Here is a 27,646-nt window from a genome sequence, read left to right as displayed (position 1 = left end):
AAAAATTTTTTCTTTCTTATACCAGACTAGAAACCATAGTTTACATGTGGGTGGTGATGGCTAGACTTTTGGGTGGCCTACTGATTTCTGAATTCAAATATGCCTTCTCCTCATAACGTGAAATAGGTTGAGTTCAGCAGGCTTATTTTGCTCCCCTGCTCACTTCTTCCTCCCTTCTCTTTTTCTTCCTCTCTCCTCCTCCTTGCAGTGGCGTATTCTGATTCTGAGATGATGTATGTTTCCATCGGTCCCTTAATTTCCATGACTTCTCTGTTTCACTGTATTGCCAAGCTACTAATGCATGTCATCTTCTTCTAAGGTGTCCCCCACTCTCACAAAGCGGTGCATTCTTAAGACTGCCACGTTTGTTTCTGTATACTTCCAAGCCCCTTTATGTTTCGCAGTAGCCACTGTTCTTCCCCACCATATAGACCTGTTCTCAGTGTTTTCCAATTCAGATGAGATTCTCTCTTTCTTGGGGTGATTCCCACCCCACCCAACCCCCCATATTTTGCCTCTGCTAGGATCCCTCTTACCCGTTTTTCCCCAGATAGTCTCCACCTTCCTATTCTTGCATGGATTACTGAAGTTACAGGTGTTCATTTCCTCACTTCCGTTTAAATTTATATTCTGTAGGATTCTTTTTATCCCAGTTACTGTATTGGCATTAGTAGTTTTGATTATGCTTTTTGGAGAACTACATGGTTTTTGGAGTTCTTTGTTATCATTATCCTACAGGAACTCAGTAATTTTCACATACAGTTTTAATCTTAGTAGGAGAAATTGGAATCTGACCATAAATAAGAAAGTTCTTTGAGGACAAACTATTTGTTTTCTTTTTTCTTTTTTTTTTTTTGGAGACAAGAGTCTCACTCTGTTGCCCATGCTGGAGTGCAGTGGCGTGATCTCAGCTCACTGCAACCTCTCCGCCACCTGGTTTCAAGTGATTCCCCTGCCTCAGCCTCCTGAGTAGCTGGGATTACAGACATGTGCTACCACACCTGGCTAATTTTTGTATTTTTAGTAAAGACAGGGTTTCACCATGTTGACCAGGCTGGTCTTGACCTCCTGACCTCAAGTGATCCACCCATCTCTGCCTCCCAAAGTGCTGGGATTACGGGTGTGAGCCACGGTGCCCGGCTAAGGACAAATACTAGCATTACAGTGATGATGATGATCATGTGTAGATACTAGATCACGTGATGTTCAGGGCTTCATTGATGATGTGTTGATGCTAGATCACGTGATGTTCAGGGCTTCATTGATGATGTGTTGATGCTAGATCACGTGATATTCAGGGCTTTGGACTTTCTATGTGCTTAGTAGGATTTTATTGAATGAAATGAATGAGAATTTTTTGATATTGATGAAAAACTCATTGAAAAGTTTCTTGATATACAGATACAGGAGTAAATATATAAAACAGTGCTTTATTTATCTAAAAATGCTTTATTTATATAGGTTATAACTGAAATAAATGAAAAAAATGACTTTTAAAAGTATAATCTTGATAGCTGCACTTAACCATTTAAATTAAAGATAAAACTTTCTGCATTTTTATATCTAGAGCCGCAACAATTATATATAATAAAGTCATAAATTACAATTAGTCTTTGTATTATTTTTAAGCATTTGTCCTTGGTTTCCATGATTTCAGTTTATATTAGTCATTAACATATTAAATGAGATTTACTAGTTTTCATGGTCTCAGACCTTAGTCCTCAAATAATTTCTCTTAGATGCATAAGAATCATTTTGGGTTTTTTTGGACTCATGAGGATGACTTAGTACAATCCAGTCAATACAAGTAAAACCACTTCAGATATGCCCCTTTCTTGTGATAGGTTGTTGTCTTTGTCACCGTAATACAATGAACAAAATACTATTCTTTTTATTTATCAGAAGATAGTGATTATCATGAGCCCATGCAGAAGAGAGTTAACATAGCAGGCCTGAGATTGTTATCCTTAGAAAGGGGAGCTCCCACATTTGGCCCTTGCCTGTCATGGGAACATGGATTTTGGGACATTTTCTACCACTCCTTAGCTGAGAAGGGTGGTTCACTGTCCCTGAACTGTTTACAAACATTGTGGTTAATGCTGAACACCTGCTTTTTTTGTGTGGGTCTGGAATTTTGCCATCTGCTCTACAGAGGGCATCCATATGACCAACCTTCTTGGGCACTGAATCTGTAATGAACTTCCCTGGTAGACAACACTTTACACGTGCCACAACAGAATTGATCCTGCGTGACCTGACAGGGAGTCACTGTTGGAAATTTACCTAGTTCACTTCAGACTATACCATGTACCTTTTCCCTCTGCTGATTTTGCTTTGTGTCCTTTCACTGTAACAAATCTCAACCATGAATGTGACCATGTACTGATTCCTCTGAGTCCCCTTAGTGAATCACCAAACCTGGTGATGGTATTGGGGACCCCCAACGCAGAACCATTTAATAATTCTGAAATGTTTTCTCCTGGTCTTGGCAAGAAGTTATATATTTAATACTCATTTTAGTTTTTATTTACTTTTTCAGATCTGTAGAATAAGCCTCCCCCATCCCTTAAGAATCTTGAGTAGAACTAGAAATAAAAAGAAACCTTATTTTATAAACTTGTGGCTTTTTACTGTGGAACTGGATACTAGTATGGTAATATTATATCGATGCTGGCATATATTTTTGAACCATTTTTATTGAATAGCCACTATGTATAAATACTCTCCTGGATCCTAGGGGAGATGATGGCAAACAAACTGACCTAGCTGCTGCTCTCATTATGTCAGAGTCTAGTTCGTAAATGTCATGAAGGGAAATCACAGAGATTTATGAGAGGATCCTGGTTTTTCCTGTTAATTTGTGTGTTCAAAAAGGTTTAGTTAAGGGAGTGATAATTGAAGTGTTAAGTTATACAGAAAGACGAGGAATTCATAAGGCATGTTTATCTGCTCCCGTTTACTAGACATAACTCTTTGCTATGTGTACAGAGTGTGCCATGTGTGCTCTGTAGCTATAGAAAAGTTGGGTTGAGGCTGGGCGCAGTGGCTCACACCTGTAATCCCAGCACTTTGGGAGTCCGAGGTGGGTGGATCATAAGGTCAAGAGATTGAGACCATCCTGGCCAACATGGTGAAACTCCTGTCTCTACTAAAAATACAGAAAATTAGCTGGGTGTGGTGGCATGCACCTGTAGTCCCAGCTACTCGGGAGGCTGAGGCACGAGAATCGCTTGAACCCAGGAGGTGGAGGTTGCAGTGAGCCAAGATCGTGCCACTGCACTCTAGCCTGGTGACAGAGCAAGACTCTCTCTCTCAAAAAAAAAAAAAAAAAAAAAAAAAAAAAAAAAAAAAAGAAGAAAAGGAAAGAAAAGAAAAGCTGCATTGAGAAGAAGGAAGGAATTTCACAGAAATCCTGTATCAAGAGTAAGTCTAGTTTATGAAAGGAAATTAAACAAAATTTGGGTCTGGTGCAGAGAGTGAGAGGGGAAGAAACTAGAAGTAAGGTCTGCGAATGCAAATAGTCAATGAATTTTAAGCTAGATGCTGAACACCCCAAGGTTTGCATACCCATTTGCCATTTACTAGAGTCTTTGTTATGCCTCATGTTTTTAACCTCATGAGAACTCTTGAGAGAGATTACTAGTATTGTCATGCTAAAAAGGGGGAAATAAAGTATTTGTGACTTTCTCAAGTTTATACATTATAAAGTGGAAAGCCAGTCCACAAGTCCCGATTTTCAGAATTCATGTGTTATCTGTGTTCTTTCTACTTGGCCACATCATAATAATAAGTGTAGTATTACATTGTTTGGAAGTCACGTGAAAAGTGTTACGGTTTTTTTATGTGTATCTAAAGGCCTTAACAAAAATCAAACCCAGACAGAAAGAGACACAAGGAAATTTTTGGAAGTGATGGAACTGTTTATGAACTTGACTGTGGTGGTGGTAACATGAGTGTATACTTATGTCTACACTCACCAAATTGTACCCATTGTATACATTAACCGTGTGGGTTTTTTCATATACCAGTTATACCTTAGTGAAGCTAGGGGAAAAGAATAGTCCAAGAGCATTCCCTTCAGTGTTTAGCTTAAGACATTCCTATGGTGGGCTGGCAGTTCATTAATAAAATTAGAGATGTCTGGAACGGTATCACTGGGTAGAAAAGTTGCTTGTAATGGAATTTTGTAGTATCAGAAGATAGATCTCTCTCTATATAATATATAATTCATATACTCAGTTAACTGGTTAATCAGTCGTCCAAGTAATAGTAGTCCAATTATTTAAAAAAAGTATGTGAAATCTCTATGCCTTTTATTCAGTTTTGCTGAGAATCTAAAACTCCTCTAAAAATAATCTATTAAAAATAAGTTTGATGAGAGAAAAGTTAAAAAAATGAAGATAAGTATGTATAAATACACGAAAGGATTCCTGGCACACACTAAACCTCCATGAATGTTTCTTGTGATGGCAGTACTTTCAGTTGACCAGAAAAGACATAATCTCCATCTCTTGTGACACAGTTTCTATAATCTTATGTCTGCCTTTTTGATTCATTACAATAAAGGTCTTTAAAGTCAGCATATATTCTGTTCTTTACCACATGAAACTAAAGAATAGACTTACTGGGAAGTCCTGCAGGATTTAAGGTATGAGTTAATGCTTTCCTCATTTTGACTTCTCAGGTTTTACAATATATATATATGAATTTATTTAACAGATATTTTTTCAGTATCATGATAGTTCCTGGGCATGTTATCATAAACAAGGTTTATATTATTATTTAAGATTATAAGTGTTACCATAATGGATTGAAGTATCTTGAGGCAGTGGCCTGTATGTCTTACCTCTTCCAAACATTGAATTAATTCGCCCATTTATTCATTCATTTGTTAATTCTCTGTCATTAGTTGCACAAATATTAAATACATATTATGATCATATGTACTAGATAAATGGTATGGTTTGGCTGTGTTCCCACACAAATGTCACCTTGAATTGTTCCCATATTCCCCATGTGTTGTGGGAGGGACACAGTGGAAGGTAATTGAATCCTGGGGGCTGTTACCCCCATGTTGTTCTCGTGATAGTGAGTGAGTTCTCACATGACCTGATGGCTTTATAAGGGGCTTTTCCCCCTTTCTTTGGCACTCCTTCTTCCTGCCGCCATGTGAAGAAGGTGCCTTGCTTTCCCTTTGCCTTCTGCCATGATCATGTTTACTGAGGCCTCTCCAGCCATGCTGAACTGTGAGTCACTTAAACCTCTTTCTTTATAAATTACCCTGTCTGGGGTATGTGTTTAGTAGCAGCATGAGAACAGACTAATAGAGTAAGAAAACTTGTTAAAGGAACAATGTGTTAATTGATTTCCTTACTATTGTATGACATTCTTCTTGGCATACCACATTTAAGCATTTATATGCTACTGTTAGTTTCTTTTTTTTTTGTAAGGAGAACTAAAATTCCCTTGACTTTCAAAAGCTGAGTGCTAACTATGCATATTGTATACACTGCAACATATTTTATGTTCATATACACTTTTGCTTTAAAATATGTATTTGGATCACATAAGTTACTATTTTCCAGGGAAAGATCTACTTAGGTCTGATGAAGAAAATGGATGCACAGGAAACAGCTTTAAGAAACACAACCTCTTTATCTTATATCTAGTGAATTATTCAGTCAGTTACAATATGGTAGTGAACTGTTGATTTCTCAGCTCTTCAGAGGCCTTGGGTCTATTTAATATATTTCAGTATATTCAGCTGGGCCCTGGTATGTATAGCACAACCAGAGGAGCAGCTGTGTTAGAAATCTTTGTGCAGGGTGTTATCACTTTATTTTTCTTCTCAGGGTACCAGAACCTTAAGTAATAGGTGAGTTTGCTCACTCCAGATCTATGTATATCACTGTCTGTAGAATTTTTTTTTATTTGGGGTTTTATTATGGCATAAGTGCAATTCATTTTACATATATAACTATACAGACATACAATGGTATTTTCATATGAATCTGCTATAAGAAGTTTGATTAACATTAAAAAGAGAAGCTAGGCTTCTTAAAACAGCTCTTTAAAAATTATATTCATCATGGGAAATATATTAAATATGTATAACTGTAGATGAGATAATTCTTTTTAGTTTTACATAACCTTTTAAAAAGCATTATAACATAAAAAATTGTAGCATTTAGATTAAGTGATTTTTTTCCCTCATAATAAAATACGGAGAAGATTTAATATCACACATTTAATAGAACAGTACCCTGCAGCTATTGCTTAAGCCTTCCTGTATCCTTTTGACGCAGCGTGACTGCCCTCTTCAGGTTGCATAAGTATATATTAGAATTTATGGCATTCCCTACATTCGTGAAGTTAGGCCTTTACTATTACTATAACTACCACAACAAAATATTTTTTAGATAATAGTGTTGGAAATGTGGTTATTTTAGTTAAGTGCTTGGAGTATTTGTGGTTTTTAACTTCCAATTTCAGATGGTAGTGAGGTCAGAAGTGTGCTTATTGTTAGCGCATGTAATGTCTCATTTCGCTCATCAGTTCAGGCTGACAGAAACATATGCAAGGATCCTCTGAATGTCTTTATCTGTCATTAGTTAGGTTTTCTCTGTCCCCTATTAAACGTTAAGAAGTTGGGATATGGAGGGCACATAAGGGAATGGGGTAAGCACCGGGTCTTTGTTATTGGGGCTCATTTTTTTTTTCCTAATGAATCTTTTGTACTCTGAAGAGATATCGTTAATATTAAAATACATGTTCCTTGGACTCATTTATTTATTTTAAATGACATACACATCTGTTTAGTGATCCTATTTCTACTGAATTACACACAGCAGAAAAGAGCCCCCATTTGCCTTGTCAGTGTTAAATTTTCTGTAAGCATTGTACTTGAGTCAAGAAAATGTAATTTGTTTTGGCTCCTGTGGAATTCTTTATTCTAGCCAGAGCTATTCCTAAGTATATTGTCTAGAAAATGTTGCTGGATGCTGTGGCCTGCTAGGTTGCAATGGAGAATTTATGTGAAATAGTTTACATCTTCATTTACATAATATTTTAATAGCCTTATATGTTTTCCCAGCCAGGCCATTATAGTAACATTGAAAGTGGTTTCCAAACCTTCATTTTCTTCTCCTCCAATGTATCATACGTAATGTTGTGAGATACAGCATTCTGAAATATATTTTGCATAGTCTTCTTTCAGAAACACTTGTTTGCTATTTACAGAGTAAAAGCAGTGTCCTATTTATCTTTCTACCACTTCCAGTCTTTATTGTCTAACCTGAAACTTACATTCTATTACTTGAACACAGAAGACGCATTCCAGACAGGGCAGTCTTTGTTTATGCTGTGTCTGTTACCTTGCTTTTCTCTCCCTGCCTTTCTTGCTTGTTCTAAGTGTAGTCCTTCCAGACATACCACCATTATTTTCCAGTTTTTTTTTTTTTACATTCATACTTTGTTGAACTGTTCCAGCTCACTATGATCTCATCCTCCTCTGTATGCTGTATAGCACCTACAATATGCATTCGTCTTTGAAATATATATACCTTATTGATGTACTAGAGTGCATATCTATTCTTTCCTCTAACCTCTTAAAGGTGGAGACTGTGAGGTATACTTCTTTATTATTGCAGCACATATGAAAATGTTGAGTATCAGTTTCACTGATGACTAAGATCTGGATTCTACATTTGTTGTGAAATTGTCATTACTAACAAGATATCACATGATGATGTAGTCACTGTAACCTTTGAATCATGAACACTATTCCTTTGACAAACAACATATGTTTGTGATAGTACAGATTTAAAATTTCATTTTTTCTTCCCCTCAACACCATAACTAGAGTAAAAGAAATCTGCCTTAAAAGAGACATTATCCAGTGACATAAATCTGACTAAATGAGTTGTAGTAGACTCTCTAGAATTCAGAAATTCTAATGTGGTAAACTTAGCTTTAGGGTATTTATGATATAGTGACTGGTTATGAAACTGTATTGTTCATCATCAGTATCATTATGCTTTTATTAAATGCAGCTTCTGTACTAGATCCTAGCCATTGGACAATATGTAATAAGAACAGCTATGCATAAAATCAGTAGTGCTACACAGTCGCTGAGAATTTCTGTTTCAGATAGTTGCATCAACAAGTATTGTAGGTGTAGAGATTTGAAGTGACTTCCAAAGGAGAGGCAGTTTTTGAGCAAACTTCTGAAAGAAGGGAGGACATTCTAAGTGAAGTATTTCATGCACGTGGTTAAGAATGGACATAGTATGTTCATGAAACAGACTCTTTGAGTGTGGTATTTTTTTTATAAAGACATAGATTATGTAAGTTGTGGCTAAGGTATGGAGGATTTTGACTTTTATTCTTCCTGTTGTCTTCATCATGTAGGTAGTGGGGAACATTTTTGGATTTTAGAGCAGAGGCTGGAATCTACAAATTGGTTATTGGGAAATGAAATCTGAAAAAGTAGAGTAATGTGGAGTACAGAGTTCGAAGGCAAATTGAATTCATGCTCTTTGACTCCCCATTACTTTATCACATTTTATTTTTAAATTTTTTCTTAATTACATTTTAGTATTTAATACTTGTATTATGTTAAAAGTTTTCAGATTGTAGTACTGTTCAAATTTAACCCTCTTAAAACATAATATTTTAATGAAAACAGTGTTATGTGCTTCTTGTTTATAAAACAGAACTGCCAAAGAGGACCTTGCACTCATCTGATTTGCACACAGGTAGGCTAGGCCAGAGATGATCACTGTTACTGCTTTGTGATTTTTTTCTTCTGTTGTTTTTTAAAAATAGCTCTAAATGTTATTCTTATAACAACATTTTGTACAGTAAAGTTATCTTTACATTCTTATTATGATAGATGAAGATTTAACTAATCTCACCTTTCATTGCTTTTTTTTTCTTCTTTTGTTTATCATTGTAACACTAAATAACATCTTTGTTTTGTTGTTCATTATCTATAGATAATGTTTTTTGATTCCCTCATTTGTGATATGAAGATTAGCACGCATATTCTTCCCCATCACCTCTTCTTCTTCTCTTTTACCTACCAAATTCTGTTGGCTATCCTTCTATACTGTCATAGTTTATATTATGTACATTCCATACGGTAACCATAATTATTACATCTGTGTTCTGTGTATAGGTTGATTTAGAAAGTTAAAAGGGAATAAACAGCACTTACATTATTATTTCTGCATAAACAGCATCAATGGCAAAGTAGTAGGTTATTATGATTCCTTTCTATAGCACCATTGTTTATAACCCCTGACCTGCACAAAATATTATATTTAAATAATCTTTCTAATCAGTTTATCAAAATTATGATACATTTTAGTAAGCTGCATATTTGGACCTTATCTCATGTTTTTGTTTTTTTTTTTTAATTTTTCCTGTTGTGGGAATAAATACGGTTTTCTTACTATAGATTTAATATGTTCTAGTTCTTTCTGATTCTAATGATTATCCTTAGAATCTATTCTTTTCATCTTGAAGTCTAAAATTCCTGTTCTAGTTTGTATTGGTTGCATCATAGCTTCACAGACTACAGCTTCTTTATATCTTCTCCCCGTGCTACCTCACTGCATTTCTAGTTGCCCTTTTTCCTCTCTTACAGTGTTCTATCATAGTATTAAGTTTTCTTAGTTTTTCATTCATACTACCTTTTCTATCAATTATATTTTAAGTAAATTTTCTAAGAATGTGGGGGTAAATTTCAGATTGCTTACATTTCCATGAACATGTTTATTTCACTTATTTATTTGTCTCAACGTGCAATTCTAAATAGAAAATAATATTCTGAAGAAATTCTTCTATTTGCCGGTATCTAGTGTTGCTAATGATCAATCCATTCCCAATCTCATTGCTTGCCCTTGTTGAGGAAATTTTTTTCTCTGAAAACTTTTAGGATCTTCTTTTTTATCCATGCGTTTTGGTATACCCTGTTATCTCTCCAGGTTGTTGTTTTCTCATTTCTCTTGTTCAGAACTGGGAAATGATTTTAATTTGAAGATTTAATCTCCTTTAATTGTATTGTTTACAGAAATACCATTTTCTCTGTTTCATCTCTCTTCTATTTCTGTGACACCTGTTTGAAAAAGGACTTATTGGATTATGTCTCTAGGTCTTTCTCCTTCCCTCATATGTCATTTTTGTTTTTGTTCTGTGAATTTTATTCGACTCTGTCGTCTAATATTGGTGTTTTATTTGAGCAGTCATATTTGAAATCTGCATAAGTGCTCTCTCTTTTACTATCTTTGTTCCTTTTTTATATGAGATAGATATATATATATATATATATATATTTTTTTTTTTTTTTTCTTCTGTGAATACCACTGAATAAAGCAGTCTGCATGTTTTCACTGGGTATGTCGACAATACAAAGGCCTGACTAGACCTGGGCAGATTCTAGGGGTTGTGTGTGCAGGGACAAGCCTTAAAGAATAAGATGACTCCCACTGAACAAAGCATCATCTTGTTATCACTTACCATAAAAACAGTAATTTCCTTAAACCTAGTGTTTCTCTCCTGTAACAGTCACCTGTATGTACAGGAGTCCATGAAGAACTCTTTGTGTTACCCTTTGAGACTTGGGGGATAGGGAACTGATGCAAATGAAAATGAACTAATAAAGTCCCTTGTCTCTGACCCAGGAGTCTCATGTCTTCTGCAAGCATCCATGAAATAGTAACAGGCTAGCTTGTTAGCTTGCATTATATATGTGGTAAAATCTCAGACCCTGCACAGTTCCTGACAAATACATTTTTTGACAGAATTTTTCTAAGTATGTTAGTTACAGTTCCGCTTTCTTTATAATGTTTTCTGATTGTTCTTTTAGAGTCCGTTTGTTTTGAGAAGTTTTTAAGAAATCGCATAAGGTTTTCCTCAAATACATGATTTTTTGGGGGGCAGTGGGTGAAGGCTAACATTGGGACTGGTTGGGGAGGGTGCAGAAGTTTGGTCTACTACTGAGTATGAAGAAGTTTAATTAAGACATCTGTTTTTAGCTTTTTTTTTTTTTTTTTTTTAATCTCCAGACTCTGCTGCTTCTGAATCTAATGTTTTTCTAGCTTCTTATTGCACTGTAATCTCCTTTGAGAGTCTAACTTCCTCTCAAAACTTTTCACCAGCTTTCTGTTTTTCAGCTGTTTGTGGAAATCTTTCTGCTGCTGACTCTGCTCCAAGTCCTTTTGTTATTGTTACATTGTACCTTTTTATTTACTTTCATTTTGGGGAGGGGAAGGAGGTAAACTCCAGAGAATAGTCAACCATACTGAAGAAGCAATTTTATTTTTTAAAAATGTTTTCATCTGGAAAATTAGGAAAATATCTAATAAAAATGTGTTCAAAATAGAAGCAAATATCATCTTAGAGAAGGAATGTTTGTGGCAGCTGGTTTAGCTACAAAGAGAAATCTTTGCTTCCTGTTGGTTTGAATGTAAATGCATTTTTAGATAAATGGAATGAATAAGGTGGAGTATAACTATTTTCAATTTTAAAACTACTTATGAATTTTGTTTTTCTGTTAAACTAAGTTGCAAATATTCTTAAAAATTGGTCTTTGCATTTTACCAAACATTATTGGCAGATATATGTGTATAGGGAATGCTGCAAAATGTTTTTATTCCCTAGAGTAAGAGTTGGCAAAATTTTTATTTCAAGGGCTAGGCTTTGTGGTACATGTATTTGCTGTGGTGTTGTTACAACTTTGCCCTTATAGTACATAAGCAATATGTAAATGAATAAATGTGGCTATGTTGCAATAAAACTGTATGTATGAACATCAGAATTTGAATTTTATGTAATTTTCATGTCAGAATACTTTTTTAAAAAAATACATTTTAAAAACTATGCTTTGATTGCAGTCTATACAAAAACTGGCCAGTGCTTGTCCTCGGCTTGTCTGTTTTAATAACTGCTTTGTAGATGCTTCAGTACTGATGTGTTTCTACTATGACCCATTGTTCTTATCAGGCAAGCTAATGAAGAATATCAAATACTGGCAAACTCCTGGCGCTATTCATCTGCTTTTTGTAACAAGCTCTTCTTCAGTATGGTGGACTATGATGAGGGGACAGACGTTTTTCAGCAGGTAAAAGAGTTATATCTTATTCATATATTTAACATAGTTGTTTGTGGTCGATACATTTTTGTTTGGCACATAAAAATAAAATTCATCCATCGCCTGAACTCAGGAGGCGGAGGTTGCAGTGAGCCGAGATTGTGCCACTGCATTCCTGTGGGGGATAGAGCAAGACTTTTTCTCTCTCTCTCTCTCTCTCACACACACACACACACACACACACACACACACACACACACAAAAATACAATTCATTCAATACGTTAATAAATACAATAAGTATTTATAATAAATTTTGTGATGTGATTAACAATTATGGCTAAACTGATTTTTATGATTGTACAGGTCTTTGCCATTATGATAAATTCATTTTAACTTTTGCATCATACAGGAAATGTGTTTTTTCAGCATGCAGTGGCAGTTTACATGCAGTAGTCTTATTTTGGCATTTAATTATAGGTGGTAGTATATTATAGATAGTATTTTGCACAGATTTGTGACATTTTATATAAAATTCATTGCAAATTTTACTTAACTGTTATTTTTTCCAATGGGGCAGAATTTTACATATAGAGGGTTAGATATTTATTTACAAGTATTTTCTCTCTGTTATGGATTGAATTGTATACCCCCAAATTCATAAGTTGAAGCCATAGCTCCTGGCGTGACTGTATTTGAAGATAGGGCCTTGAAGGAAGTAATTAAGGTTAAATGAAATCATAAAGGTGGAACCCTAGTCCAAAGGGACTGGTGTCCATATGAGATGAGGAATCAGGAGCAGGAGTGCATGTGCACAGAGAAAAGGGCCATGTTAGAACACAGTGAGAAGATGGCCACAGGCCAGGAGGAGGAGCCTCACCCAAAACCAACTCTGCTGGCACTTTCCTCTTGGACTTTGAGTCTTCAGAACTGTGAAAAATAAATTTCTGTTAAGTCGCCTACTCTGGAATTTTCTGTTATAGCAGCCCAAGCAAACTAATCAGCGTACTGACCCAGTCTTCTCGCTAGAGCAAGGTGTTGGACTTGAGACCGGAATTCTCATTATCATCAATGTTGTCATGCTTGTAACATCATCATTGTTGACATCGAGAGCTTATGTCCAGGCACCGTTCTAAGGGCCTCTTACGTATTATTTCATGTAGCTTCACAGTGAGAGAAGTGTTGTTACTGGCTCCATTTCATAGGTGAGGAAATAAGGAGTGAAGAGACTGTTGCTTGTCCAAGGTCACCAAGTTAGTGTAATGTGTAACTAGAATTTGAACTCAACTGTCTGGCTTCCAGAGCCCTAGTCCTTAATCATGCTATTACCCTGCAGTTTATTATTTATTTTTTAACATGTTTTTACTGTGCGATCAATACATTTAAAATGCAAAACTTACTGCCATCCCGGGGTTAATCTTTTCGGGTATCTTGGCCTATTTAATTTTTCTCACATGTGATACTCTTTGGCATAATGCTTACCAGGTCATGGAAAAGCATGCAGTTCTGTGAAGAATCTCTCTTACTAATTGTAAATCACCATTAGTGAACATTTATACTTATTTGCATCCAGATCATTTGTTCTTGCCAGTTTCTAGTTAAATAAAATAAATTCTCTCTTTTTGCCTTCAGCACTTCTTCTGTTAGTATTCTTCACTTATTTCCTCCAAATTTATTTTGCCTTTTTAGGTTGTTTCTTTATATTCATCCCTTCAGCAAATAGTTTTGCTCCTATAGTGCCTATTCTATAGGAGCAATAAATTTGGCAAGAAAAACATACATAGTTCTCCTCTATGAGCAGCTTACAGATTAGGAAGCTAATAATAATAATAGTATCATAATAAAACATATAAATATGTAATTTCAAATAACCTTATAAAGAATAATTACAATACTATAAGAACCAAATATTATTTCATGTAAATGATAGATCTCTATAGAATCTCAGGATAATTGGCCTTAGAGCTCATCAGATAGAAGTGCTATTCAGTATATACTTGAATCCTCTCTGTCATATTGGCAAACAGTCTTCTAGGTCCAACAAGACTGCTAGAGCACGGTCTTGAAGCCCATGACTAGACCTGTGGACTAAATGAAGACAGTGAGTTGGGTTAGTTTAGTTTCGTTGTATCTTTGTTGTGCTATTTTTGTTGATACTATGTTATCTTTGTTTTGTTGTGATACCTAATATACTAAGTACATACTTAGCATATTAAACATCTTATTTACTTTTACAAATATGCTTTCTCCTGCTTTTATTAAAACAATGCCTTTATTGGTATGTCTTTTTAAAAATCCTTAACAGAAACACTCATTTTTCGCTTTTTAAAAGTACTTTTATTTCTTAACTACTGTAAGAAACCAAACTGCCAAAACACCATGTATCTGATCCTTGGTATCATTGTTGAGGAAGCAGTATGGTGTGGGTGGGGACTACAGCAGATTGGAGAGGGGATGTGCTTGACCTCAGTGGGAGAGGTGCAGCTCAGCATCAGCTTTGTAGAAGAAATGTAGGTCACATGTATGTAGGCCACATGTAGCTAGATCTCTTTCAAGAAAAGACCTAAATAATAATTTTTATATGAAATTTCTCTCTTTAAAATGTTGGCAGTTAATTCATATTTTTTTTAAAAAAACTTTATGGGATATTGTTATCTTTGTGTTGAGTACTGAATGTAGGCTGCTGGTATATAATAATATAAATAAATGGTTATATATAATCATTAAATTCTTTTGTTTGCTTCAGACATAATTATTCTAAAGTTTGATCTATAAGAGTTGAAGTCAGTTGTTTTTAATCATTTCCTCAGGTTAATTTTGATTCAGCAGGAATCCTGCTATAGAACTGCCTTGTCTTTCCCAAAATCTAGCCCTTGGGTTAGCAACAAGAGTTCTCATTTTAAAATGCAGAAATGAGTAAAAGTTATAGCAGTTAATGAGTTTTATGAGGAATTTTAATCTACAACAATGGAGAAGTATACGTTTTGCTTCAGTTGAGAAACACTAAAATATTTTTAATGCTTATTTTTTTCCAACTGACTATTAAATCATATTTTGCTGAAGTACTGTCTCTGAATTGATGTTTTAAAGCACTGTCAGCAGTAATGTGGTGTCTGAAGATAATATTAATAACAAGTGCAGAAACTTGGTAATTTCTAGCTCTTTGGGGACTTACTGGGAAAGTAGCTTCAATTATATGTGATTCCCATAGGAATGGCTGAGGCTAGGTGTCTGATGACAGGCCAGTGGGTTAATGAACATGGTGTGTTGGAAGGAGCGCTCAGCTAGGAAATAGGTCTATGTTGTGCTCTGCTGTGGGTAGCCTTGGGGAATTGGGTATTTTAATTAAGAAAAAGGACTGAATTGTATGAATTTTTAAGAACCTCTGAAGTTTTACCACATGAGGCCTTCGTATGGATTTTCTGATAGTTTTCATGTGGGGAGTGAGGAAGATGGGGGCGCTCAGCTTTATAATTTTGTATTGACGTGGTTTCTGTAGATGTCTCTTATGTATCCATGAGAGAAACGGACATGAACAAAGTATGGAATGGGAGAAGCACCGGGAAGAAAGAAGGAACTGGTAACTGTGTGCTTTGTTCAGTTTAATGAACGTCCATTACATGGAAGCCCACTGCTGGGAGAATGGAGTAAGATAGACTCCTGATGTACAGGGCCATGTAACACTTATTATATACATTAGAGACATATTATTTTTATTTACTTATTTATTTTTGAGACGGAGTCTTGCTCTGTCACCCATGCTGGAGTGCAGTGGCGCGATCTCGGCTCACTGCAAGCTCTGCCTCCCGGGTTCATGCCATTCTGCTGCCTCAGCCTCCTGAGTAGCTGGGACTACAGGTGCCTGCCACCACGCCCGGCTAATTTTTTGTATATTTAATAGAGATGGGGTTTCACCATGTTAGCCAGGATAGTCTCGATCTCCAGACCTTATTTTTTTCCAACTGACTATTAAATCATATTTTTATATGATATAATTTATATATAATTTATGTATGATATAATTTATATATGATTTATATATGATATAATTTTTATATATAATTTATATATAATAGGCTCCTCGGCCTCCCAAAGTGCTGGGATTACAGGCGTGAGCCACCGCACCCGGCCCCTATATACATTAGAGACATATTTTTATATATGTTATATATGCATGTTATATGTTATAATCTGTATGATGTTTATACTGTATTGCAGGAGCTTGTGTTTTCAAATCAGTCTTCTAATGAACTTATTAAAAAAGGTTTATGAAAAAAATATTGTTAAAGCCTGGCAAACATGGTGAGAGCCCCGTCTTTACTAAAAATACAAAAATTATCCAGGCGTGGTGGTGCATGTCTGTAATCCCAGCTATTGGGGAGGTTGAGGCAGGAGAGTGGCTTGAACCCAGGAGGTGGAGGTTGCAGTGAGCCGAGATCGTGCCATTGCACTCCAGGCTGGGTGACACAGCAAGACTCCATCTCAAAAAAAAGTTTTCATTAAATGGAGGTAGAGTTCAGAAGGTATTATGATATCCTGGTAATGAAGTGTCTAGAGTCAGAAAACCTGAGTTCATCTTCCAGCTTTACTTCTTCATTGCTGTATGACCTTTGGTAAATCACTTTATTTTTATATGCCTCTACTCATCTATAAGAGAGGGAAAATAATATTACCTTTCTCATAAGACTATTGGGAAGATGAAAATAAGATGTTAGCGTTAGAGTAGGTAGCTACGCAGACATGAGCAGGGCAGGAGAGGGTCCCTCACCCTAGGATGTCAGGTGACCATCATTTGATGATCAGGTGATTGTTAAACTGTCTTGCTAAAATAATAATTGGTTGCAGCTGGCTGCTAGGAAAGGCAATCTCCCAGTAGATAGAAAACACCTGAAGATGGTGATCAGCCGCTTCTTGATGAGATCTTAGGACTTAAGCAGGCTCAAGCATGCGCACTAAGACAAAATGGTGGCGTTTAACTGTTATATGACCTGCCTCTGGGAGCACTCGACTAGTAAGGGAAAAATGCCTCAAACGAGCATGCGCACAACTTCAGTAAACACACTGCATACGGCCCCTCCCAAGTGCTGGCAAGCCACTGTGCAGGCACATAGCCCACCCAAAAGGAAAAGTCAAGGGAGAAGAGACAAACCCTGGGGTTATGCCAGTGTATGAAACCCCAAGTCAAAGGCCAAACAGTGCACTTTGATGTCTTGAAGTTGCCCACCTGATCTTCTTCCAAGTGCGCTTCTTTCTATTCCTGCACCAAAACTTTTAAATAAACATTCACTCCTGCTCTAAAACTTGCCTCAGCCTCTCACTCTGCTTTATAACCCTCGGATTCCTTTGAGGAGGCAAGAATTAAGTTGCTGCAGACCCCTACGGATTCACCGCTGCTAACACTAATATATGTAGCTGTTTAGCTCTGTGCCTGATGCATAAGTATATGCTAAATAGTTCTTATTACTATTACATAACATTAGCAATAATACTGGTGTGTAGCGTTCCCCCTTCCTAAAACCACCTTATTTTTGCATAAGTTGGTTAAATCTAAATTCTATAGAAATAATTAAAAGTTGTGGTAAAGGAATGAAGAGAAAGGAAAGAAGCGATGAAAAGATTACCTCGGAATCCCTTTGGAAGGGTTAACTGCTTGAGCATTGTCTTAGTTCATTTTGTTCTGCTACAACAGAATACCTTAGACTGGCTAATTTATTCAGCAGGAGTTTGTGGGGAGGGCAGAGGCAGAATATGATGGTTTGAATGTTTTGCATTCAAACAATGAGTAAACAACATTCAAACCATCATATTCTGCCCCTAGCCCCACCAAACTCATGTCTTTCTCACACTCAAAATACATTGATTTTGTCCCAATACTGTCAAAAGTCTGAACTCATTCTAGCAGCAACTCAAAATTCCAAAGTCCCAAGTCTTAACAAAATCGGATACAGATGAGATTCAGGACATGATTCATCCTGAGGCAAATTCCCCTCCAGCTGTGTATCTGAAATCAAACAAATTATCTACTTCTAAAACAAAATGGTAGAGCAGGCATCGAATAGACATTCCCTTCCTAAAGGGAGAAATAGGCAAGAAAAAAAAAAGGGGTAACTGGCTCCAAATAAGCCCAAAACCCGATTGGGAAAACGCTATTAAATCTTAAAGCTGGAGATTAATTTTTTTTCATTCCACCTGCCATCATCTGGGCACACTGGGGCAAAGGTTGAGCCCTCAAGGCCTTGGGAAGCCCCACCCCTATAGCTTTGCGAGGCCCAAGCCCACACAGCAGTTCTCCCAGGCTGGTGTTGCATGCTCTTGGCTCTATAGTTTGGGGTTTCAGCAGAGGCCCTGCTGCCGTAGATCCACTAAGGGGGATTTTTTACAATGGCTCTGCCTCTGCAACAGGTCTCTACCAGGGCTCTTGGGCTCTCCGCAAAGTCCTTTGAAATCTAGGTGAAGGAAGACATACTTCCTCAGCTCTTACATTCTGGGCACCTGCAGAGCTAGCCCTTTATGGATGCTGCCAAGGTTCATGGCTTGCACCCTCCAGAGTAGTGGGTTGAGCAACACTTGGGCCTACTTGATCCATGGTGAGGGCAGCTGAGGAGAACTACACTAGAATGCAGGGAGTGGACACCCCAAGTGGCTCTGAACAGTGAGCTTTGAGGCCCCGTAGATACCCTAGGTCTTCCCCTGAAGAGCTCTGAAATGCCTTCAGGGTCTTTGTCCCATTGTCTTGATGAGTAATACCTGGCTTCCTTTCCATTACTGCTAATCTCCTTATAAATAGTCCCTAGGCCGCATTCTTGATACTCTCTCCTGAACATGTTTTTTATTGTTTACATACCCAGACTGGGAGTTTTCCAAATCTTTATGTTTTGCTTCCCTTTTAATTATAAAGTATGTCTTTAAATAGTTTTTGTCTTCTTGTATTTTATATGCATTTGAAATAAGCCATACTGCATCCAGAATGTTTTGCTGCTTAGATATCTCTTCTGCCAAATATCCTCATTCATTGTTTTTAAGTTCTGCATTCCATAAAGTCCTAGGACACAGACACACTTCAGCTCAGTTCTTTGCAGTTTGTAACAAGTATGGTCTTCTTTTCCAGATTTCAATACCTGTTTCTCATTTCCATCTGAGACCTCATCAGAATGTCTTTTACTGTCCATATTTCTTACCAGCATTCTGATTGTAACCACTTAAATATCTGAGATGTTTAGACTTTCTCTGCAGCTTCCCTCTTCTTCTGAGCCCACTCCAGAATCACCCTTAGTGATCCATTTATAGCAACCTAGGCTTTTTCTAGTATGCTTCTCCAGATTCTTTCAGTCTCTACCCATTATCCGGTTCCAAAACCATTTTCACCTATTCAAGTATTTGTTGTAGCAGCATCCATTGCCTCTGAGACCAGCGTTTGTCCTAGTCCATTTTGGGCTGCTATAACGGAATACCTGAGACTGGATAATTGTAATGAACAGAAATTTATTTCCCATAATGCTAGAGGCTGAAAGTCCAATATTTAACTACCAGCATCTTGCAAGGCACTTCTTGCTGCATCATCACATGGCAGGAGGTGAAAGTGTGAGACAGAGTCAAGAGGACGCTCAACTTGCACTTTTATAGTAGCACTAATCCCACCCATGAGAGTGGAGCCCTCATAGCTTAATCACCTCTTAAAGTTCCCACATCTTAATATTGCTACAATGGCAATTAGACTTCAACATGAGTTTTGGCGGGGACAAACATTCAAACCATAGCAAACATGGACCAACTATTAATCTTTAGCAGTAGTGTTTGAAGAGTACTAATGTATATAACATGGAGGTAAGTAATGGAAATTTGATTGCATTTGCAGTAGTAAAAATGAGAAATTTTTGATATAGAGCCATTTATTTTGGGTATTCAGCTTGTTTGTGCTAAGTTGTGTGAAGCTCTATAAAATGATTTGGAGCTGTCTTGTAAATATGACTGCTGTAGCCACAGTTCATTTATAGGGCAAGACCTGTTTTGGTCTTGAGTATATCCTTGGTTATTAAACTTCGTTGTTATGGGGAGCTAAGCTTTTACTGTTGTATCGTTTGCTTGATGTCAACTGTGATCTAATATATATATATTGATTTTTGTTTTCATTATTAGAAAATACTGAACTATGTTGCAAGTCAAGGGCTGAAAAATCTCTTGGCCTTTCATTTTAAAACCTTTTCTTGGTAATTCCTGGGCAACAGAAATTTTATTCGTATATATATATATTTGTAGTTTATTCCTTACTGCAAATTAACCTGATACATGTTTTTAGATATTATATTGTTAAATAAGCACCATTTATATTAGGGTAGTGTTCTGTTTAGTATACTTTTCGAATAGAAATTACTTGTAGAAAATATTTCTGAAATATAACCAATTTAAGACAGTTGAGTTAATAGACAAATTGAGCGGAAGAAGAGTGTTATTGAGGATTTCTTTTTCATTCTCTGGTAAATTTAACTTGTTTAGAGCAGAAATGTTGGTTTCTCTTTCATAGTCATCATCATTACACAAAAAATAAAGTCTTTTACATTTCTAATAGGGAATTCAATCTACTTGTAGTTTGTTGAAAATTAATTCCATAATATGCTTATTTTTTTAAAACGAATTCCAGTACTTTTTAAAAATAACTGCTTAGGAAGTGAAATAATTCATGTAATACCAAATTGCTATATTTCTACTTTGCACTTTCAGACACTTTTTTTACCCTAATTATAGAATTCAAGAAAGGAAAAAGAATGAAATGACTTATAAAATATAGAGAATATAATGCATGGTATGAATGATGTATGTTAAATGTGAGGATTCAGATAACTTAGTCAAATTTACAAGTTCTTTTTCATCCAGTAGTGAATTAAGATAAATAAAAACAGAAATTTACCTCTGGAAAACCACTTGGATTTTCATAATAAATGCTGTTTTCCCCAAATTTCTACAGAAAAAGCATAAAATGTTGGATTAATGATCTATAATGTGGGGATGATACTATATTTAGTATTTTTTTCCTCATGTTTTACAGCTCAACATGAACTCTGCTCCTACATTCATGCATTTTCCTCCAAAAGGCAGACCCAAGAGAGCTGATACTTTTGACCTCCAAAGAATTGGATTTGCAGCTGAACAACTAGCAAAGTGGATTGCTGACAGAACGGATGTTCATGTATGTTTTTATTCCCCGCAGTTTTAATAATTGGCTGGTTGGTTTGTTTGTTTGGAACATTTTAATAAGGCTACACTAATATTTTTGAATTTCTCTATCATTATTTCTCCTTGCATAGAGAAAACTCTGTTCAATCACTGCAAATGATAAGTTGAACATGGACTGTTAGGTGTATTCAGATGGTTTTTAAAATAATGGTTCATTGATCTTTTAAAAGCCATTAAAAAGTACAGGAGTTAAGCACAAGGTAATTTCAGAGGCTAAAAAACATATTTGAAACGTTTCAGTGGTAGTAATCAAGGAAATTCTAATTAAAAAGCAAGATATATAATTTTTATCTATCTTTTGGGCAAAGAGAAAAGGTTAATAGCCACCTTAAAGCTATATGGGAAAATATCTACTCAGATTTACTGCTTTTGAGACTATAAATTGGTGTAACCATACTAATAGCATGTGTCATGTCTTTATATAATATAGCTTAACAATTCCACCTCTACAAATTTAACCTAAGGATGCTATCAAGGATGATTTCAATTTTTATCCATAGAAATTTTGAAAATAATACTCATTTTATTGGGAAAAATTGGATATGAATCAAATGTCTAAAAATAAGAATAAGTAAATATACTATGGCATAGCCAAAAAATGATTTACAAGAATATTTTACCTAGAATGAAGTTCAAGGTGTAGAAAGCTTCAAAGTAGGTTAGAAAAATAGTATTAGTTAATAGTATGATCTATTAGTTTGTTGTAAAGGGTAAATATGAGTATAGATAGACATATACAATTTATTATGGAAGGAAATGAACCTAAATGTTGATGATAGTTGATACTTACTTGGAGGTTTTATGACCATGTTTTCCCTACTCTCACAACTGTTTTTGACAGTAAACAATTGGAGCCAGTTATTTTAAAAGTATGTTCATGCAGGCAGTAATACAGAAGCATTAATTTTTACTATAAGGTAGAAACACATTTATTCTGAGTCAAGGTGGTAATCGCCCATATGGTACCACAGTCATTGTAAAATTATATCATTGGTTTTAATGACATTTTGGTGACTAAACTTATTTCCTAATTCTGTCATTTTTTAAATGATTTGGCAAATATTTTGTTGTGCAATGTATCATTTAGTTGGTGCAAGACATTGAGTAATATTTGAAGGGTACTATTGTTTCCTTATAAGAAATACTAAATTTTAATCAGAAATTATTCAAACCTGTCTCCCTAGCAGACTTAAACATTTAGTCGATAAACGTTTGTTAAAAAATAAAAAAAAAAACAACCCAAAAAACTATATGTGGAAATAATTTCTAAAATGTTTTAGAAATGAAAACAGTACAAATAACGCCAATGTATATCCTTTATTTAGGTTCAGTGATTGTTAACATTTTATTCCATCTGCTTTGTGATTGTCATTATCCCTGCTACCCCCATTGTCTCTTTACCTCTCCACACATGCAGACACATATACACAGTTTTTTCTTTCTGAAAAAAATTAGGGTGAATTGCATTTTGAAAGAAATAAGCAAAGCAGTTATCAACTTCATAGGTTTACATTTACATATTACTTTTATTTGAGCTACCACTACCCATATTACAATTTTGTCAAGCGACCTAGTAATATCCTTTACATTTTTGCCCTTCAGTACAAGATTTGATCTAGAGTGAGATATTTTGTTTAATTGTCATGTCTTTTAAGCTTCTTTAAATCTGGAATATTTCTACAGCCTATCTTTTCTCTTTAAAAACATTGACACTTTGGCCGGGCGTGGTGGCTCAAGCCTGTAATCCCAGCACTTTGGGAGGCCGAGACGGGCGGATCATGAGGTCAGGAGATCGAGACCATCTTGGCTAACACGGTGAAACCCGTCTCTACTAAAAAATACAAAAAACTAGGCGGGCGAGATGGCGGGCGCCTGTAGTCCCAGCTACTCTGGAGGCTGAGGCAGGAGAATGGCGTAAACCCGGGAGGCGGAGCTTGCAGTGAGCTGAGATCCGGCCACTGCACTCCAGCCTGGGCGACAGAGCGAGACTGTCTCAAAAAGAAACAAAAAAAACCAAAAAAAAAACATTGACACTTTGAAGAATATAGTCCTTTGCTACTTTTTAAATAGAGTGATCCTTATTTGTTCTGCCTCATGTTTGTTCATGATTGACTTCTGCTCATGCATCCTTGAGTATAATACTATATAGGTCCTGTTTTGTTTTAATCACCTCAATAAGCACGTAATGTCCATCTGTCCTTCACTGGTGATATGAATTTCAAATATCAAGATGTTTCTCATTTTTTCATGGTATAATTACTGTTTTTCTTGGTAATAATAAGTTATCTATGTGGAGATACCTTAAGATCATGCAGATATCCTCTTCCTTCAAAATTTTCTTTTCGATTGAGCATACATTGATGATTCTTGCGTGACACAGTTTTTACCATTATGGTTACAAAATGATGATTCCAATTCTAGCTCTTTCTTCATATTTGTATTTGGCCCTCAGCATTCTACTGTAAGAGTCCCACTCCATCTATCCATCCATCCATCCATCCATCCATCCATCCATCCATCCATCATCTAATTTATCTGTCATTGGTATGAACTTATGAATTGTGTTTTCTGAGTATTTTGGATTTGACATTCTAAAAAATCTTTCCGGCTGGGGAGAGTGTACCTCTCTTGGGGCTAGCCAGTTCCTAAAGATAACAAGCCCAGCCAGGAATAAGTCTTTGATATACTACTAACCAGTCCATAGCCACACTTCCTGTCTCTGGTCCGTACACCCTAGGACACAATATTCCTCTGCCTTAATCATCTCAGGGCCAGGTACCAGACAACTAGAGACCACTCCTATAGCCCACAGCCCACCAAAATTATTTAAACTAGTAAATCCTAAAGTGTTTACTCTGCCCTGCCTTGCCTTTCCTATGCAAACTCCAAAAACGAGGGTGGCTTAACTTCCCTTCAGTTGTATCTTCTGCCACCTGACCACTCTGGTGTCTCTCCCATGTGACCCTGTATGGCGTAGCATGCCTCTTGTTTCCAGGAGACCTGTGAGTATAATCAGCCTTGTTTTCATCTGATCTCCTATGTCATCTGTCCTGGCTGCACCTAATTGATGTCTTGTAAAAGAATACAAGACATGTTTTTCCTCTGGTGGTTTGTAATTTACTGCTATTCTGAACTATTTTGGTACTAAAATTGTTCTAGATTTGACTAGTGAGAGCCTCTTCATGCTGGCCCCTATGCTCTTGTGACATCTTTCCATCATTTTTCTTTTAAGTATTTTCTTATTTTATGACATAACAATTTATTCCAGGCTCATTTTGTATCTACCTATCTATTTTGCCCAGCACTCAGTCATCTCTTCTAGGAGTCCTGCTTTCTTTTAGTAGGGAATGTTATTGGAACCAAGATAGGTATACACATTAGAAGTCATGAGTTCAGACCAATTAGACCTATTTCTAAAGATAGTCTTCATGTTTTAAAGGATACCATCAAAAAAGTAGCCCACAGAATGGGGGAAAATATTTGCAAATAATTTTTCTATAAAATACTTATAGCTGCTATGTCTATCTGTATGCATATATATATATATATATACATATATATATATATATGACTCTTACAACTTAAAAAGAGAAAACCCAATTAAAAATGGGCAAAGGATCTGAATGGGCATTTCTTCATGGAAAAGATACAAATAGCCAATAAGTACATGAAAAGATGCTCAGCATTGTTAGTCAACAGGGAAGTGCAAAGTCATTTTATATAGCCATTATGTTTTAAGGCATATATCTTCGACTCAGAATGTAAGTAGTGCTAGTGCCACATGTGAAAATTTGGATGGCATGTTTCTGAGTTCTCTGTGTTGAAAGTTACGAGGACTGGAATATGATCAAGAGAAGAATTTTATTTTTCTTTCACTTTTAAAATTTTCATTGCATTTTTGCAGATTCGGGTTTTCAGACCACCCAACTACTCTGGTACCATTGCTTTGGCCCTGTTAGTGTCGCTTGTTGGAGGTTTGCTTTATTTGAGAAGGAACAACTTGGAGTTCATCTATAACAAGACTGGTTGGGCCATGGTGTCTCTGGTATGTTAATACATTGTGCTTTTTTTTTGTTTGTTTCCTATTCTTTGTATAATAGTATAAGTTGTATAATATTAACAAAACGAGCCAGATTATAACTATAATAGAACTCAAGTCTGAAAGAGAAGTAACTTTTTAGAACTTGGATAATGTAGTTTGAGTTTTCTGTCAGCCAAAACTATGCTATCTTCCTTCAACTTTTCACTGCTAAAATGTACTGTCCCTCTGTGCTTTGCACAAGTGCTAAATAAATACATGTTGAATACATCTAGAGATATGGTAAGACTTGATCAGAATTAATAGCTCAGAGTAATTTGCAAGTGGTTTGGAAATTCAGCTATTTCTGAATTTCTTATTCAGCTGTTCCTTTTCTGACAACTGTTTCTTGTGTATCTTCTATGTGACTGATATTTGTTAGATACTGGGGATATAAAGTTGAGAAATACACTCTGCGTATGAAAAATGCATTCTGGGGATACAGAGTAATCAACAAATGGAGTATAAGGTTATGTGTGCTATCATGGCAGTAAGTAACAAAGTATTGTAGGAACACACAGGAAAGAAACCTAACCTAGAGTAAAGGGAATCATGACAGGCTTCCCAGACTGTGACAAGAGCTGAATTCTGTAGAACAAAATGAAATTCTAAAGTCGTTAAGGCCAAGTGTTCAACATAAGTGAAGCCTGGGATATTCGGAGAACTACAGTTGTGTGGGGCTACAGCAGTGATGGCAAGGTAGGAGGAGGAAGGGATGACATTAGAGTTCAGCAGTTCCCAGCTCACAGCCACTAGACAAAAATCATTAGGATTTTATACACAAAACAGTTCAGGTATAATTGAAAATAAAATCTCTTTCACAATAGGAAGGAAAAATGTAAGGTACTTAAAAATAAATCTAACAGAAAATGTATGAAATATTTATGAAAAGAATGTTGAAATTGAGACTAGATAAATATATGTAGATAAATATGTTATATATTATGTCAATGTATATCTATTATAGATAAGTATTATCTGTAATATAATAATAAAAATGTTATTATATTAAAGATATAATGTATTATAACTACATACAATGTATTATATCTATAATAACATAATAGATTTTTTACAGCTAATTGTCAGTTTGTTTCTTTTGCTTTCTGGCAGTAGCTCTTCATCGTTCCTATTTTATTTTTACCAAAAAATTAGGGGTCTTAATGACTAAGTTGGAAGTGATAGGACAGACTGAGAAGCCGCCCAGGCAAGAGTCACCTTGAAGCAATTTCATTTTCTGCAGTAATACCTAGAGCTTAGAAATTCAGACAGAACCTCTGTGGCTTTCTAGTAGATAGTCAAAATACAAATTAGATGTTTGGCCTTTTCAGAGCAAGGAAGATAAGATTTTTTTAAAGGAAAATGTCTTAATGTTGTTTTCTCATTTTTGATGAATGAGTTAAAACGGATTAATTAATTGTACTGTATTTAAAGTTATTGGACACTACAGGTGACCTTAATTACCTTAGTCATTAAATTAAAAAATGTTTTGGCTTTTTTCCATGCTAGTTTTCAAGTTGCTTCACTCAGTAAAGCCTCCCAGGTTTCTTGGTAAAAATGCAGTACTTTCACTGTGTCGCTGGAAAATTAAAACTTCTTTGGTATTTAAGAGTTAATGTCACATCAAATCTTGTCACTGCTTTAGTCTACCAAAAATTGATATAGTCTCATCTCTGAATTACATTCAAATAACATTAACATACTTACATTATTCTTATTCCTCAAGAAGAGGCCGAGAGCTATTGCATTGTAAGCTAGTAATAATTGGCATTACTCTTTACGGATCTCTTTCTTCTTTGGGGTATGCTTCATAACTGCGCAGAGGAATTTATATTGGCCTCATTTATAAGAAAGGAAACAAAGATTCAGTAATCTCAACTTGCAAAAGCTTACATAGCTAGAAAGCGATTGAACTGGGATTTGATCTTACTCATCTGATTGCAAGTATTGTTTACACGAAGCTGGGCTTCTTTAAATCTGGACATGTATCTTATATGTTGGTCATTCTACTCAGTAGATACAACGAGCCATTATGACTGCAAATAAATTCATAGAGGAACATTTATATGATATATAGATGTTAAATACTTCAGTTGATCAATTTTCTTGAAAACCTCTGCTATGTTATACATATTTATTATTATTATTATTTTGCTGTTTTACTGTGAATCTTGGAAAGTGAATTAACTTGGCATGGAAGAAGATAAATTCCAAGATATCTTGGCAGGTGTGCCTGCTCCCCAG

The 27,646-nt window shown here is 35.8% G+C and overlaps 1 protein-coding gene across 9 annotated transcripts in view; it reads left to right on the top strand.

Moving 5' to 3' along the window:
- TUSC3 (tumor suppressor candidate 3) overlaps positions 1-27,646 on the top strand; it is a 231,473-nt gene that overhangs the window by 90,876 nt on the left and 112,951 nt on the right. For all 9 annotated transcript variants that reach the window (XR_007728365.1, XM_050802176.1, XM_050802174.1 and 6 more), the window contains 3 exons: positions 12,007-12,124; positions 21,137-21,277; positions 25,229-25,369. Coding sequence is in view for 8 of the 9 variants with exons in the window: in XM_050802176.1 (XP_050658133.1) it covers positions 12,007-12,124; positions 21,137-21,277; positions 25,229-25,369 (400 nt within the window). In the remaining variant the exon portion in view is untranslated. The remainder of the gene's footprint in view (positions 1-12,006; positions 12,125-21,136; positions 21,278-25,228; positions 25,370-27,646) is intronic.

The sequence above is a fragment of the Macaca thibetana genome, chromosome 8 (genome assembly GCF_024542745.1).
Source record: "Macaca thibetana thibetana isolate TM-01 chromosome 8, ASM2454274v1, whole genome shotgun sequence".
NCBI lineage: Eukaryota > Metazoa > Chordata > Mammalia > Primates > Cercopithecidae > Macaca > Macaca thibetana.
This window is presented reverse-complemented; position numbering and strand designations above follow the sequence as displayed.